Below are 18694 nucleotides of genomic sequence, written 5' to 3' on the forward strand. Positions count from 1 at the left end.
AAACTAAACAAACACATAAAACACACCGACCTGCCGAAACCAGCACGCATACCACTCGCATATCACTCTCTCCTCTCAGTGTCTTCCTCCACTCCATCTGCTAATACTACATCCAGCTCCATCCTCAGCCCCCTCCCCTCTAAACCCCCAAACCAGGTTCCATCCAACCCTCCCAAACCTACCCACCCACCACCCACTAAACTACCCCCTGCACCCACCCAACCACGCACAAACTCCCATCAAACCTAAACAACCACTCCTACCCACACCCACCCCACCCCACCCACCCAAACCCCACGCCCTAACACTGCCCCACTACCTTCCAAGCCCACAAACCAACCCCCACCTACCAATACTACTCTCCCCTAAACCACCCACCACCCAAGCTATCCAGCCCCACCTCCATAAAGCCAACAAACACACTGCCCCCCACACAAACCCAACCTCACGCTCACACAACAAAAATTAAATCAAAACCTCAACAAGCTCATAGAATTCATGTCTGCAGCCATTCTACTCAAAGATCCCACAGCTAAAAAACTACATACCCTCGCCCACAAACTCAAACTCTACCACAAGGGTCTAGCCAGCCTCCTTATCGCCATCAAAAACCTCTCTTAAACCTCTCCAACCATTAACCTGCCATAGCCACCAACAACCTATTGCTAATTATGCCCCAACCCATGGTCTTTATTAATCTACTGCTACAAATTACTGCAACCATGGCTTTATTACAGTGGAATTGCAATGGACTCCGAGTACACGGGCATGAACTCAAGGCACTCATCGCCCAAAATAAAATCTCCCCCCAAATAATCGCTCTACAAGAAACCAAATTATCACCTAAAATGCCTTCAAAAATACCAGGCTATATTTTCATTCATGGAAGATAGACCTCGGCCGAGTAAATATCCCAGGCCCCCCTGCCGGAGGCCTGGGCTTCTTTATTACAGAGCAATTAAATTATACCACTTTCGACATCCCCACCCAAGATCTTGAAGTCCTGGCTATTAAAACAAAACTTAATAATAAAGAATTTACCATCATAAACGTATATAGAAGACCCACCCACAAAATCACTACTAATGATTTAGAAATACTATCCAAATTCATAAGTCCATATACCATTATCCTCGGAGATTTCAATGCACACCATCCACTGTGGGGAACAAGATCTTTCACCGACATTAATGGGACTCGACTTTCCGACTGGCTAGACAAACACAACCTAAGCACACTAAACGACAACCAACCTACAAGATACCCACTCTCCCACCTACATTCACCCACAGCAATAGACATCACACTCACTACACCTAAACTTACACAATCTTGTATATGGGAGGTCCACAATGACACCTGGGGCAGTGACCACTGCCCCATCAAAATAACAATCTCATCACATACACACCCCACACCTACAAACACCACCAACAACATCCAATCCACACCTCCTGAACTCAAATTCAACCTAAAAAAAGGAGACTGGCATAAATTTACCACACTCTGCAAACAACTAGACACTACTAGCATCTACAACCACGACATATACACATTCAACAACAACTACACAAACGCCATTATAAACATCACAAAAAAATGCATTCCCACCATTCGGTCACAACCCAGCACTAAAAACAGTCCCCAGGTGGAGCTCAGACATCATAAACGCCAGAAAGGCAAGAAAAAAGACCCTTAACCAATCAAAAAGGGACCGTTCAAAATTACATTTGGCAAAAAAACTAAGAAATAACACTAAACAACTTATAAAGGCAGCAAAAATCCAACATTGGAGAAACTTTTGTTCAACCCTTAGGCTAAATAAAGCTAACACTCGACAAATGTGGAACACATTTAAAGCCATAAAGGGCATTTCCAAAAAACCCATTTCACCTAACCTCCCAGACCTCCCCACAAACAAGATAAGGCTAACGCTATTGCTGCCCATTTCTCGACCACTAGTAGCTCCACCAACTACCCACCACAATTCCAAAATATAATAAAAAAAACAAACCCACTTCTCCCCAACCCCCTCCCCCATACAGACCTCCCAATAAACAAATCCATTAACATACACGAGCTTAAATCTGCACTAAGAAACAAAAACACAGCCTCAGCCCCAGGTCCAGATGCCATCACTTACACCATACTAAACAAACTCACACCAAACATGCAAAACCTTACACTTACACTCTTCAACAACATCTGGACTTCGGGCAACATACCTACTGCATGGAAAACAGCCAGGGTGGTACCAATCCTCAAACCTGGCAAACCAAATAACGATCCAGATTCTTTCCGCCCCATTTCACTCACCTCTCACTTATGCAAAACTCTTGAAACTATCATTAACAATAGGCTAAAACACCAAATCTTAAATAAAAATCTTATGAAAGAGGACCAGAGTGGCTTCACTCCTAATCGACAAACTTTAGATCACATTTTACATCTGGAACAAGACATCAGAGTAGCCCAAGCCCCAAAACAATACACAATGGCCATTTTTATAGATTTCAGTAAAGCATTCGACATGGTTTGGCATAACGGCCTCCTACAAAAACTTCAAAAACATGCCATACACGGTCGAATTCTAAATTTCATTCACTCTTTCCTAAACGATAGACAAATAACAATCAAATCTCACAACACCATTTCGGATCCCTACCCCATAGAAAATGGCACCCCACAGGGGAGTATACTATCCCCAACTTTATTCAACTTTATGATTAACGACATATTTCCAGAAAAATGGCCTGAAATCTCAACTGCCAAATTTGCCGACGACATTTCATTTTGGACTTCATCCACTTCTGTAAAACAGGCATCTACTAAAATACAAAGAATGCTAAATTACATTCAAAATTGGGCCCAAAAATGGGGGTTCCATATAAATGTCAAAAAAACACCCAATCTACACTTAAATAATCAAAAAATTGAGTTAAAAAATGAAGCCAAATTCCTAGGAGTAACCTTCGACCACCATATGACATGGACACCCCACATTCATAACTTGGTCAACTCATGTCAAAAAGATTTAAACTTAATGCGAGCCATCAGCGGCACAAACTGGGGTGCCGACAAACACACACTCATCAACATATACAAAACTCTTATACTGTCGAGAATGGACTACGCCGCTCCGGTTCTCCACAACCTATCCCCCTGCAACCTCCAAAAACTAAACTCAGTCCAATATAAGGCCCTCAAACTAGCCACAGGCTCGAGGAGTGGTACCTCCCTTAATACACTGCTCCTTATCACAGGCACCTCTTCAATCACCCACAGAATCAACCAAACCACACTCACCTACTGGGCTGGGGCCCAACACAACCCCATCTTCAAACTAATTACAAACAAATACAACAACATAAAAAAATCAACGCTTAAAAAATTCAAAATAAAACCAAGTATCGCTCCATGCCTTACCCACCTCACCAGTCTGCTACATACCCAACAGTTAAACACCATACCTCACACACCTCCCATTACAAGCTACATCCACGACAAACCCCCACCACCCACAGACACCACTTTAGCCTCCACACTACTTCAGGACAGCCATCATCCAAATATTTTAAAAGTCCAAAACTTTGTTGTCAAGACATGTGAGACTTTATTGTAAAATATATATGACGCTAAGCTGTATTTTTAATCACTACTGTACATCCTTATCACTACCGCATTGTAAATTGATTTGACAGCCCATTAATTATTGTATAAGACATTTATAACCTTCATCGGTAATCCCCCTTGGCCGTGTCTGCCATCACATCAACTGGTCAAGGAAGTGCTATTGTTTTTCTGTCTGTCCATTGTTGTCAAAAACTGTATATATATACCTATTAGCTCACATCTAGACACAAAAAGGGTACGAGTCTTCCGACTGTCTGTTGGGACGACCACGAGCAGGATAATGCCGCTCATAGGAAACGCCCTGTGGTTGAGCAGGTACTCCGCTCACTGAGTTTAGTTTTACGCCGCATTTAGCAATATTCCAGCAATATCACGACGGGGGACACCAGAAATGGGCTTCACATATTGTACCCATGTGGGGAATCGAACCCAGGCCTTCAGCGTGACGAGCTCTGAGAAATAGAGAAGTGAACCATCATTTTTCAACAGATCATTAACGCATTTTACATTTGCTTTCACATAGCGTTTGAAGAAAAAGCGTTTGGAGATATTTGGAGATTTTTTAGTAGGTACGTTTTAACCGAATCACCGGGAGATTTGGGGAAGTTGGTACACAGCTGTTTGCAATTTCCGGTTTAGTTTTACGAGAAAATACATTTTTAGCAACTGAACTGTCCATTGTATCTGAACTATACAACCATAGGGTCGTGTCTCACTTAGAAACAGCGTTAGAAAGACATACAGGTATATAAACTCTATTACTATATGAAGGGAAAGGGATGTAACGACGAAACCACCCGCTCCTCAATCAAAGTTAGATCTCACCACCTAAAATACTTGTAAGGCCCCGCCGAGGCCTACGGATCAAAAGCTAGATGATTTCCCTACAAAATGAGCTATAAATGGTCACATTCGGATCATTGTTACAAAAGTTATACCACACGTTTCACCGAAAACAGCTACCTCCGCAGTTCAAAGACGGGGCCTTACAAGTATTTTGTGATTTCATTTTGTTTTTAAATTCTGACACTATGCATACATAATGTATAAAACACCTATTATCCACTTAGTCGGTTGCAGCGTAAATACCAGTCATCATAGTTTGAAATTTAAGATTTAGCCCTTATAAAATGTGTCCATCAGTCAGTGCTGTGAGTCATTATGTATGTTAATTTATTGATCCATTTCTTACAAAAGTTTAACACCATTCAACCTCTAAACGTAAGTAGTCATTTACAGAGATTTGTCTCAACAAACAACAGATCATTCTGACCACCCAAGAGGACGTGCATGATAGAATTACATTGCATATGTATCTTCTTTTGGTAACATTATGTTGACATATATTTCATATACAGACCATATACAATCTAGCTATAGCTTTATATTCTGATTTTCATCCAACACTTCTCGCAGAAAACTTTAGCGTTATGTTAAGAATTAACATAGAAAATGTGTTTAAAGTCATATATGTCTTTGATGACATAAATTGGAATTTAACCCCACAATTATTCCATGTAGATATGTATATGCATTTATTTATATTTTTTACGAATTTAATAGATACTACTGAATAAAGTCACCATCATACAAAAATATCAGACAAAATTCACGACGAAATTATCACGTTGCATAACAAGACTTTCACATTTCGCGCACCGCATCAGCTCCCGGCCGTACTGAATTACATGAGTGAGTGAGTGAGTGAATTTAGTTATACGCTGCACTCAGCAATATTCCAGCTATATGGTGGCGCTCTGTAAATAATCGAGATCAACAGCATGAGCATCAATCTGCGCAATTGGGAACCGACGACATGTGTCAACCAAGTCAGCGAGTCTGACCACCCGATCCCGTTAGTCGCCTCTTACGACAAGCATGGGTTACTGAAGGCTCATTCTAACCCGGACCTTCACGGGTCTGAATTACATGAAAGCAGCCTAATCGGCTTAATACGATAGAGATTTGAGTACATATACAATGAAAATACACTGCAGGTTTAAAAGTGTGATATTCAGACATCTGGTGCCAGACTTCCGATTGCAAAACGTCAATACAACGACAAAACTTGACCTGAAAACTATCAGCATGAGTTAACATGTTTCTTTACTTGCATCTGAACATAGTTCCATACATGTCCACATTCCAAAAATGCTACTGAAAGAAATTTCTCTTCATCGTTAAAATTTAGGGGGGATACAGGCGGAAGTCTTAAAGGAGAATACGAACGAAAACAAAACTTTTGATATATTGTAAAGGATATTCTAAAATCTCACATTCCGTGATTAAAATTGAACAAAAAGTTTGTAAAATAGCAATAAAAACACAAAAACGTACTCGTATTTCCGCCAATTACGGAAACACCCGACAGTTAATGAGCAGAGGGGGTATCACGTGTGTATGTGTGTATGCATGTACATGTATGTATGAACATGTATGTATGTTATTAATGTATGCACGTATGTACATGTATGTTCTGTCAACTATGTAGGTTTTATTACATACATATTTATACTTATTGTTATATGTATTTCAAATGTATGTCATATGGACCTGTGGCCTCTGGCTGAAGAAATAAACGTACCATTTGAATTGTCCAGAATGTGATCAGAATCAGTGACATCAGTGATCACATTATCAGCAGAATACAATTCTTGCAAATGCGTCTCTCCAACACTTGATTGCCTTATTTCCTGAAACTTGTGTCTGAACCACAGGTATAACTTGAAATTGAATAAGATGTTTAAACATCCATCATCGTGTGTTGTCTTACTTCCTAATGTAATTGCAAATGAAATAATTTGTCACCAACACCTTCTAACCATAAGTCAAAATTACACTTCCACCAAATGCATTATTTCAGCTATAATTAATTCAGAGTTAAACTTTCAACAATTAAACATATTTTTGCAGTGTATTCCTTTTATATAAAACCAAGGGTAACTAACCTGCAATTCACCAATTCAACACCTTACTCTCATCACCTTTACACGGGTTGCAGGGTTGAGTGAGTGAGTGAGTGAGTTTAGGTCTACGCCACTTTTAGCAATATTCCAGCAATATCACGGCGGAGGACACCAGAAATGGGCTTCTCACATTGCACCCATGTGGGGAATCGAACCCAGGTCTTCGGCATGAGGAGCGAACGCTTTAACCACGAGGCTACCCCACCGCCCATGCAGGGTTGGGAGGAAGAGAGTCGTGCTTGAGAATATTTCGCTCATATGACGACGTGCTTGCATGCGTGTGTATGTGTATGTGCGGCTGCTTGTACTAGCCCAGACTTAAGCTGATTTTATAGTGCCAGCTCACTGAGATACCATGCCGCAGTGAAGCATGAATATCCCACTCAGACACAGTATACTGACTCCGAACCGACCAGTCCTTGTTGTACCCATTAATGCTGAGCGCCAGGCAGGGACCAACAAATACCATATTTTAACGTCTTTTGGTATGACGCGGTCGGGGATCGAACCCGCGACCTTCCGCTCTCCGGGCGGAAGCTCTAACCACTACACCACGGAGGCGGTCTTGTTATAGAGGGGGCGGTGGGGTAGCCTAGTGGTCAAAGCGTTCGCTCGTCACGCCAAAGACCCGGGTTCGATTCTCCACATTGGTACAATGTGTGAAGCCCATTTCTGGTATCCCCCGCCGTGATATTGCTGGAAAATTGCTAAAAGCGTCGTTAAACAAAACTCACTCACTCACTGACTCTTTGTTATGATAAATCATGGACTTATCAAGAGATAAACCTTTTCACGGACAATTGTATATTGATGTTTAAGGTGTTATAAATTAATGTCAAGCAAGGAAATAAAAAAAGGCATATTTAAATAGTTTATTTTCCGGATGTTTTTATAATTTGCATATTCTGCACTTGTTACATACGTGTCATCACACACATAGTCAACTTGAACAGAGACCTTTAGCGGTCAACACTGGGGGGCTTACCATTTTGTCAGGTGTATATGTGAATGGACTTGGCTTTAACTTTAGATAGTCAGCATATGTGGATGGATACTAGGCACTTAAAAAATCTGTTATGATCATTACCAATTATCATATGAAGAAATCACAGAACAAATACTCCCATATTCTCTCAACAAGTGTGCCATATGATACAATACATAGGATTGAAGGGATTTAAATACAACGGATTTAATATAACGTAGAAAAAATTATCCCAGATCCCACATCCCAGATCGCACCCTGTATTACGAACCCCTCTTCTCTGTTTGCACCATGGCGATCTCCTGACAGCTGGTCCTCATCATGCCAAACTTAGATTTGAATTGACAGGATCCAAGATTTTTGTGAGTTAAGAAAATACGGAATCCAAGTTGGTGTAATTGTCTAAGAGTTTTCAAATAACCCAAATAGATTTCAGCCGGGGGCTCAAGGATATAAGTGCCCTTTTCTATGATCCAGCTGTGAAGCTCCAGATCGAGAGTTGTGACGTCATTCAGGAAACCGCTCGCAATGGCTTCTGGGAGAACTTTCCATTCCCAATGTTCAATATCCATTTTTAAGACATCAACATGCCGCTGAAAGAAATACAACACTGAATACATATGCACATATATAGATACTAACGCCGATTGGTGTTGGCGCATTAAATTGTAACAAACGTTAAGTAGGTCATGGTATTTTAAAGGCACTATAGCACACCACACTTCTCTAAAAGTAAATAAAGCATTTCTCTCATTGATACTAACTGTCAGCCCTCAGGGAATATTTTTACGTATTTAGATTACAATATTAAATTAATAAGTTCGAATGAATTAATGCAATGTTGCATTAAATCAACTCTCGCGTCCTCTACCGACCTGAATAGTATTTCAAGCGAAACCCATAGAGTTATGTCCCTTGGAGCGCTCTTTACGAATATCTTACCTGTGAAAGTACGTGTTAGAATGAACCTTCAGTAACCCATGCTTGTTCGCCTTGTTTACAAGATAGCGAAACCACCCAGTCATTAGGTGTATTGCGTTGTGGTGTCACAATGTAACAGTCCTTCTATTCGTGTAATGGTAGCTATTATAACTGGAGATTGCAATATTGCAGCAATATCATGGTGGGGGGACACCAGAAATGGGCTTCAGACATTGTACCCATGTGGGGGATCGAACCTGAATCTTCGGCGTGACGAACAAATGCTTTTACCACAAGGCTACTCCACCGCCCCACTGGAGATTGTAAAATCACCGTATGTTGATCAGTCCATTCAGGATTGTTTTCTCGAGAGTGTTTTTCACCGTCATAAAGATTGAACTTTGCCGAGGGCAAACAAACTACTTGGAAATATTATTGTGCACTTCCCGTGTTTTTGAACGATCTCGGCACATTTTTATGTTTATTCTGTGCCATAACTTTTGTGTGCTCAGGATATGCTTTACTTAATTTTGTGTTTTCTTGAAGACATTAATTTATTTTGCCTCATGACCTTGATTCCAAATTTCGAAGTTTATCCAATTACCAACCCCACTTCCTTTCCTCAGAATATTAAATATTGTGTCCCTATAAATACGAGTGAGTATGGATTTACACCGCTTCAGCAATATTTCAGCAATATCACGGCGAGGGACACCAGAAATGGGCTTCACATACTGTACCCATGTGGGGACTCAAACTCGGGTCTTCGGCGTGAAGAGCGAAAGCCATTAGGCTTCCCCATCGTCTCCAATAGATATGAAAGGCAAAATTATATAAATATGTAATGGGGTCAGTCCAAAATAGCATACTAGTATTATAATTGCCAGGGTAAAGAAGAGAGTTGTCTTACCTTGGCGTGACCGAGCTCCTGCTTCATCGCCCCGAGTGTTCGCATTTCCCATCCTTTCTGGCCGGCTGGGATGTGAACATTCTTATCCGACATTCCTATATTATGGAAAAACAACTTTTCACGTCGCTTATAGCTCTTCTGGTTCATGCTGAAATGTGAATTAGTGAAAAAGTTAAGCATGAAGCAGTACTGACTGAAATCGTCATAATGAAAATCGAATTTATCAGTTAAAATATTTGGTGTGATTGATTATGGTTTAACGCCGCATGCAGCAACATTCCAGCAACATTCCTGCAACATTCCAGCAATGGCACAGCCCGGGAAACCCCAAACTGGACTCGCACAATGCACCCAGCCCATATGGGGATCTGAATCCGAGGTGAGCAAACTCTTTAACCATAAACACAAGGAGGGAAGCCTAGTGGTTAAAGCGTTCGCTCGCCACGCCGAAAGCCGGGTTCGATTCCCCGCATGGATACAATGTGTGAAACCCATTTCTTGTGTCCCTCGCCGTGTTGTTGCTGGAATATTGCTAACAGCGGCCTAACACTCAACTCATTCTCTCACTCACTTAAAATAAAACGGCAAAATATTGTGATGATACTAAAACTATTATTGCTATATAAATCAATCGATCACGATATTTTAGCAACTCTACACTGAAAGTAACACAAACGGGTTACCTACCTTGGATCAAATGAATGAACTTCGCATCCGTACTGCCTTGATATCTCGTCGTCAAAACTGAAGTCATTATTTATCCTGAAATAAAAACTACCATTTTTACGCACCAAATATTGCCCCCCGGACAACTGCCCCCCATCAGAACAAAAAACACACCAACTAAAAGTAATAGTTTTAAAATTGTATTTATAGCACTATGTAATACAACACAACATATCAATCTTCAGATTCACTTAGAGCTCATTTTCCAGAAAGTTCATAAATATCAATTCACTTAAAAGGACAGATTGTGGGAGATGGCTCTTAAAAATTCCATAGAGTTATATTTCTCAACAACACGTGCCAGTCTTTTGGCACTATCACTGTGTCCATCAGCCTATCTAGCAAAGGCCACATTATTTTATAAACTTCTCCAAGATTAACTTCCTCCAGGATCAAATGAGATAGCCAGTTTCTTACTAAGGCACTGTTTGTTGATATAATGTATAATTGAGTTTAATAAATCCTATCAAGATGGGGAAGGGGTGGGGGTGGGTGTGTCACTTTTAGTTTTGATGGGGGGCACTTGTCCTAGGGGCACTTAGCCTAGGCGGCAGTTGTCGGGGCACAATGGACGGGGGTGGGTGGGGGGGGGTGGGGGGGAGAAAAAAAAAGAAAGATAGCCAGGGGGCAGTTGTCCTGGGGGCAGTTAGCCTGATACCCGGATTGGAGTTTAGGAGTTTAGTTTTACGACGCACTCAGCAATATTCCAGCTATATGGCTGTGGTCTGTAAATAATCGAGTCTGGACCAGACAATCCAGTGATCATCAGCATGAGCATCGATCTATTGGGATGCGATGACGTGTCAACCGAGTCCGCGAGCCTGACCACCTGATCCCGTTAGTCGGCTCTTACGACAAGCATCATCCTCGATAATCTCCAGGGTATACGTTCTCATAAATCTCCACTAGTACCCTGGATGCATCTATGGCTCGGCCCGATAATTTTATTACCTACTTTTGTTGGCTCCGCATTCTCACAGCAGGCAATCAGCTAAGCTGCCGTTACAACCGAGCTTGCCAGTGTCAACAAAAATAGCGGTCGCAGTGCGACTCTGAATTTGGGGGAAGTCATACAGACAGAGACCATATACCGATATATGGTCTCTGATACAGACAAATTGAGAGGTCTGAAACCTTAGAAAATATATGCAAGAACTCTTTCTACCTCTTTCAGAGTACCTCTGCAACAATTATGTTGCCAAGTTAAATCGGTTATATAAAAAGAAGCGAAAGTGAGTTGTGATTGGTACGCTCAACTTCCCAGACACCTGATTGAATAAAAACAGCCAAGGGAGGTAATAAAATCATGGGGCCGAGCCGTAGATGCATCCAGGGTATAGTGGAGATTTATCGGAACGTATACCCTGGAGATTATCGAGGATGGACAAGCATGGGTTACTGAAGATCAATTCTAACCCGGATCTTCACGGGTATCCGAACAACTGTTTGCGTCCTCTACGGTTATGTTCTTTTTTTGAGTTAATAAAACCGGTTGACCAGACAAAATGAAAACTCGTCATTAATTTTGCTAGATAACAGTGTTAGCTGTGTTACACCGAAATGTGGCACCTATTGCAATAAACATTCTTGAAATATTTATACAAACGGATAACATATATATGACCGAGCTGTTGCAGCGTCTGTGGCGGCGGCTGACGTTGACGTACGCGTCGACCCAGAGTATCCCACAGGTGTTCAATAGGGTTGAGGTCTGGTGATTTAGAAGGGCTTATCCGCAAGACATTGACGTTGGAATTCTGCAGAAAGTTCATTGTTGAGTTACTTAGACACTATGAGGATAGGCGTTGTCTAGTTGAAGTGTCTGTTGGTCAATGTGAATTTATCGGGAGAAGGTGAGGCTGTAATACGTGGTTGATGTAACGATTTATCCGAAAGAGTTACTTAGGTTCCTTCAACGATCACCAAGTCTGATTTCTGGTTGTATGAGGATGGATCCCCAAACCATAACGCTTTCTCCGCCAAATCTGTCCCCTGTCGGACGCAGATGGGCGCAAAACGTTCATGACGTCTCCTATACACACGTTTTCTTCCGTCGTGACGTTGCAAAGAAAACGGGATTCATCAGAAAACCAGATGCGCCTCCACTTTGTAAAGTCCATATCCTTACGTTGTTGCACCACCTGAGTCGTCGGCGGAGATGTGAAGGGGCGTAGTACAGGTCCAACAACTGGTCGGCTGAATGTGAAGGGTTTAGCGAAAAGAGTTACTCAGACCTGGTATTTGTGTGGCAGGGTCACGGAGTTGGTAGGGATAGGCTCTTCGGTGAATGCAAGGTGATGGACCCGGATGTACCGATCTTGAAGGGGGTCGTACACCACTTTCGTTGGTCAGGATAAGCTTTAGGATAGGCTCCGTGCAACAGTTTAAGGATAGGCTTGGATACGACGGTGAATGTGAAGGGTTTATCCGAAAGAGTTACTTAGACACAGCTTTAAGGATAGGCTCTTGAATGAATGTAATACGAAAGCACAAAGGTTACTTAGACACTTTAAGGATTAACTGCCATTTTCATGATTTTCATGTGTTTTTCCCAAAGAGCTTAAGTCACCACTGGTGAATGTGAAGGGTTTATCCGAAAGAGTTACTTACTTAGACACTTTAAGGATAGGCTCTTCGGTGAATGTGAAGGGTTTATCCGAAAGAGTTACTTAGGCTCTTCGGTGAGACACTTTAAGGATAGGGTCTTCGGTGAATGTGAAGGGTTTATCCGAAAGAGTTACTTAGACACTTTAAGGATAGGCTCTTCGGTGAATGTGAAGGGTTTATCCGAAAGAGTTACTTAGACACCTTAAGGATAGGCTCTTCGGTGAATGTGAAGGGTTTATCCGAAAGAGTTACTTAGACACTTTAAGGATAGGCTCTTCGGTGAATGTGAAGGGTTTATCCGAAAGAGTTACTTAGACACTTTAAGGATAGGCTCTTCGGTGAATGTAAAGGGTTTATCCGAAAGAGCTACTTAGACACTTTAAGGGTAGGCTCTTCGGTGATATGTGAAGGGTTTATCCGAAAGAGTTACTTAGACACTTTAAGGATAGGCTCTTTGGTGAATCTGAAGGGTTTATCCGTAAGATTGAACAAGCCACTTGCATGATTGTTTCTCAGGTAAATGTAAAGGGTTCACCCGAAATAGTGCATTTGACACGTGCAGGAGGGGGCTCTACGGTAAATTTGAAGTAGACAAAACACTTGCTGCATGACTACAGACTGTATGTGGTAATGAAAAGGGTTGACGCGATAGGACGAACAGACCAGAAACTTGTAGAAGGATATGTATACAAAATGTGAAAGACTTACCCTACAGAATAGACCAGACAATTGCTGGGGGGACTGTATTGGCGGTCGTTGCACACTTCCCATCCACCGTCAGACAGATGTCCCATTCTGTTGATGTCTTTACACAACGCACCGACATTGTTCACAAACCTAGAGTGACATCAACACAATGGTTCAGCCAAGGCTGGGGTTCGCAGTTCGAGGAAAAGATTTAACTTTTCCAACAACAGAAGTAGCATCAATTTTAAAGATATCGTCGAATGCCTATATCTAAAAAACGGATATACATTGTTTTTCATAAATCACACACACTCGTCACATAGTTATATGGGTTTTTACACCGCTTTTAGCAATATTCCAGCAATATCACTGCGGGGGACACCAGAAATGGGCTTCACACACTGGACCCAACTGGGGAATCGAACTCGGGTTTTCGGTTAAAGCGTTCACTCGTCATGCAGAAGACCCGAGTTCGATTCCCTACATTGGTACAATGTGTGAAGCCCATTTCTGGTGTCCCCCGCCGTGATATTGCTGGACTATAGCTAAAAGCGGCGTAAAACCAAACTCACTCACTCACTTCGGCTTGACGAGCGAACGCTTTAACCACTAGGCTACCCCACCGCCCCAGTTATATGTGATACAGACAGGTGATAAAGAAGGTTACCTGTGATAGGATGAGGTTGCATTGGAGGGCTACAGACTAGACAGGGAGGGTGATTTTCTGCGATAAAAACAAGTACTAGACGAAGGTCATCGGCAATAGACAGAAGAGAGGAAGAAGGGTTCCTGTTATCAAGAGAGGTGATTGTGAATGGTGATAAGGAGAAGAATGAGATGATGGTTACCTGTGATTTTGACAGGTGAAATGGGAGACAACTGTGACAGACAGCAGACATGAAGAAGGGTTACCTGTGATACTGACACATCATAGAGGACGGTTACCTGTGATACAGACATGTGGGAGGGGATTACCCGTGATTAAGAAAGGTGAGAGAGATGTAACTTTTGATACAGACTTGTTCGGATGGAGGGTTACAGACAGGTGAGAGAAGAGGGCTACCTGTGGTACAGACAGGTGAGGGATTGGTTGGTTTGTTGTTTAACGCAGTACTCAGCAATGGCAGGTGAGAAAACAAGGCTACCGGTGATACAGACTGACTGACTGATTGAGTTTGGTTTTACGCCGCTTTTAGCAATATTCCAGCAACGTCACGGCGGGGGACACCAGAAATGGGCTTCACACATTGTACCCATGTGGGGATTCGAACCCGGGTCTTCGGCGTGACGAGCCAACGCTTTAACCACTAGGCTACCCCACCGCCCCACCGGTGATACAGAAAGTTGATAGAGGAGTGATACATATGATACAGACAGATGAGAGATAGGTTTTACCTGTGATACAGACAGGGGAGAGATAGATATATACTGTGACGGGTGAGAGAGGAGTGCTCCCTGTGGAATACACACAGTGTACAAAGTAGATTAACTCTGCTACACACATTATAAAGGAGGATTACCTGTGATATGGACAGGGGAGAGATAGATATATTACTGTGACGGGTGAGAGAGGAGTGCTCCCTGTGGAACACACAGTGTACAAAGTAGATTAACTCTGTTATACCACTAGGGTATGTTATGTCCATTGTTCTGGCAGGTTGATTTTCTGTGTATCAACCTTCTATCTGCACGTGCAGAGGTTGATATGTGGATAACAACCTTGGCGGTGCAGGAAACAAACTAGTCTGTCTCACAGTCCCTGAACCACATTATTTTCCCTACTGCCAAGCCCTCTCTGCAGTGCTAAACCCCTAAATAAAGCAAGTCTAGATTTCCTCAGGTTCTGAATCTCTGGTCTCCCTAGGGCTCCTTTTCAATATAAATGGGCTTGTTTGTTACTATCAAAATTATATATATTCAGAGACTAAGCCTTAGTCTAGAAACGAACGTGCAACAAGAAATGTACGAGTCCATCCGGCGCCCACGTGGTATAAGTAGGTTAGCACACACACACACACACACACACACACACACACACACACACACACACACACACACACACACACACACACACACACACACACACACACACACACACACACACACACACACACACACACACACACACACACAACACACACACCTGACGGCTCGCGCGTTGAAATCCATATCACCCTTGATGCTAACGTATACCTACACACATTATAAAGGAGGATTACCTGTGATGTGGACAGGTGAGAGAGAATGGTTATCTGTGATTCAGACTTTGAGAGAACAGGTTTACCTCGGGCACTGACATGTGAAAGGGGAGGGTCACCGGTACAGACAATGGTTACCTGTGATATAGACAGGCAAGACAGGTATTATACACTGAGGGAAACAAAAAAGGTATCACATGAAAGCACAAGTGTTCCTTTATTCTTTTCCAGGTTTCTTCATAAGCTTTGTATCGCACTGTGGGTGCGAATCTGAGAATAATGGAGGAACACTGCAATGAAGTGGTGTTCCCTTATTTATTTCCCTCAGTATATGTGACACAGACAAGGCAGGGACGATGGTTTCGTGTGGCAAAGGCAGGTGAAAGAGTACCTTTCATGCAAACAGATACGACAGCCAGTAACCTGTAACAGGTGAGAGAGGAGGGTTACCTGTGATAGGTGCAGGTGAGGGGTACAGTGAAATGATGGGGAATATTTACCTGTGATACAGACACGTTATTTGTTGATATGTTAACGTCTTTAGAACAGAATCCGGTGGTATGTCTATGAATCCATCTTTGTTCTTTGATTGTTCATTCAAGCAGTCTTGTGCAAGAAATATCTTGTTTTGTTCTCGCTGAAGAGAGAAGAAATAAACTTTGAAAACTCAAATCTTTGAAGGGAATTTAGAAGTGGAATGCATAAGATTTATGGATGTCAACTTCTTTATTGAGAATAACACGACGTTTCGGAGTGTATGCTTGCTCCTTCATCAGGTGATAAAGGAGCAAGGAGCCAATCATACACTCCGAAACGTCGTGTTATTCACAATAAAGAAGTTGACACCCATAAATCTTTCTTTTCTTATACGGAAACACATACAATTATTTAGAATTACCTCTGAAATAATGAAGACATATTTTATATGTGATAGACACACATAGTACCATGTGGGGGATCGAACCCGAGTCTTCGGCGTGACGAGCAAACGCTTTAACCACTAGACTACACCACAGCCCTATATCTGAATGAACAATATTGTATGTTCATTGTACATTTGTAACCTGCTTGATCATTAATTCAATTTAAGTCGAACTGAGAGACTCATCTCGTTTGTACACATACTGTCTAACACCGAAATGTGGCATCTATTGCAATAAAGAAGGTGTCTATCCATAAAATGTGTTCCTCTTCATCAAACTAACTTCTAAATGCCACATCAAATCCATTGTAATGCTGGTCTTGGATTTGTCGCAATTTATTAAAAAAAGAGTCAAGGGTTCACACTTCCACACTTGCTTAAAGGGTTCTCCGGTAAATGTGAAGGTTTTGCCCGAAAGAAAAAACTAGACAACTTCAGGAAGGGCTTTACGGTGAATGTGGAGGGTCGAACTGATGATTAATCTCGTTTGTACACATACTGTCATATATATGTTATCCGTTTGTATAAATATTTCAAGAATGTTTAATAAGTTTGTTGAATTACACTGTAGGCATGACATACGAGGAATTATGTAATCCATTCAACATGTTCGTAAAATACTGACGGACAAAAGAAAGTATGCACTAATGTTAGATGGTAAGTACAGTGAACTTAGATTATCACGAAGTCAAAAGGACCACTAATTATTATTCGTTATAGCCGTAGTTCGTTATACACATTTCGATTGAAATATACAGCAAGTGGCGGGTACAAAAATCAGTTTGTCATATCCGTTCGTTATAAGCATGTTCGGTGTAACTGTAGTTTATAATTATTTTACCGAAATCATTTTCCAATAATTTGACTAAAAATCCATTGAAATGCTGGTCTTGTATTTGTCGTAATTTATTAAAAAAGAGTTAAGGGTTAAAAATATTTTTTTTACACAAATCAAAGTTCATTCAAAGAGTGCATAAAGAGTCACATAATGATACAGGAGTCAGGGGACACGTCATCAATAGCGAGCGTGACCACCCCGGGCATCCATACACGTCAACACACGTCTCCTCATTGACGTCGTCAGTCGGCGGATGACGTCAGCAGGAATCCTGTTCCATAAGTCCACGAGAGTCTGTTCAAGTTCCTGACGGTTCGCTGGAGGTGGTACACGCTGTCTCAGCTGACGATCAAGATGATCCCAGAGATGTTCAATGGGGTTCATGTCTGAAGAACGCGCTGGCCAAGGCAATACGTTGACGTTAACGTTATGCAGGTATTCTCGAACAATTCTGGCGGTGCGAGGCCTTGCTTTGTCGTGCTGAAAAATGACTCCTCTTGGCTGTTGTCGTATAAAGGGCACCACAAAATGTCTCAACACCACATCTCTATATCGCTGGGCATTTATATTTCCTCTGATGATAACTAGTCTTCTTGCTCTCTGGTCACAAATGCCGCTCCGTACCATGACGCCTTCTCCATCGAATGGATGAACTTCTCGAACGCAGTTTCGCCCTCCTCCCCGTCTAAAGTGCCGAACTCTACCATCGTTTCATCTGTAAAGAGAACTCTCTCCCAGTCACATCGCCACCACCGACGTAAGTTCGTGGCCATTGCAGTCTGCGTTGACGGTGTAGCCGGGTTAAGGCCATTCCACGGAAGGGGCGGTTATCTCGTATACCAGCCATACCAAGTCGTCCAAGGACTGTTCGTCTGCCGATGGCGTGTCCTAGTGCTGACACCGCCGTTGACGTCGCCGTCACGAATCTGTTCCGGAGGTGGATCTGCCGGATGTAGCGCTCTGCGGCCGATGTTGTGACGTTTGGTCTTCCCGATCTTGGGCGGTCCTGGGTCTCGCTTGTTTGCTGGTATTTATCAATTTGCTGATGGTGGCCTGGCTGCAGTTGAAGGTCCTTGCAAGCTGACGTTGTGAAGCTACCACATTGGCCACAAAGATCGCCCTGTCTTGGTATATTCGTTGTGGTCTTTTGGTTAGTGCATGCTTGCTTTGTCCAACATCGGCATTTATTCCACAACCATTTGGGCCATTGTCCCACAATTACGTTTTTCAAGTTTTGAAAAATGCATGATTTGTGCGATGTTTCCGGACAGCTGCGTTGTTTTCGGGACCATGTTGTGTTT

General features: G+C 42.2%; 1 protein-coding gene across 1 annotated transcript; it reads right to left on the bottom strand.

Moving 5' to 3' along the window:
* Positions 1–7847: 7847 nt before the first annotated feature.
* Positions 7848–18100, bottom strand: LOC124266342 (probable methyltransferase-like protein 24). The gene is made up of 4 exons (XM_046701145.1): positions 18018–18100; positions 10103–10177; positions 9416–9563; positions 7848–8177 (listed from the first exon to the last, which is right to left on the bottom strand). Exons 1-4 carry the CDS (start codon positions 18098–18100, stop codon positions 7848–7850), a joined length of 636 nt encoding a protein of 211 aa, XP_046557101.1.
* Between the last annotated feature and the right edge of the window lie 594 nt (positions 18101–18694).

The sequence above is a fragment of the Haliotis rubra genome, unplaced genomic scaffold, assembly GCF_003918875.1.
Source record: "Haliotis rubra isolate DU_JTF1 unplaced genomic scaffold, ASM391887v1 Scf125, whole genome shotgun sequence".
Classification (NCBI taxonomy): domain Eukaryota; kingdom Metazoa; phylum Mollusca; class Gastropoda; order Lepetellida; family Haliotidae; genus Haliotis; species Haliotis rubra.

Bases quoted from the DNA above. Each gene is read 5' to 3' on its own strand.
- LOC124266342 (XM_046701145.1), bottom strand. From the start codon at position 18,100: ATGGTAGAGTTCGGCACTTTAGACGGGGAGGAGGGCGAAACTGCGTTC. The intron at 9,564-10,102 runs GTAGGTAACCCG...TTCACATTTCAG, and splicing joins GTTCATTCATTTGATCCAAG to CATGAACCAGAAGAGCTATA. The intron at 8,178-9,415 runs GTAAGACAACTC...TATTTCTTTCAG, and splicing joins AGGAGCTCGGTCACGCCAAG to CGGCATGTTGATGTCTTAAA.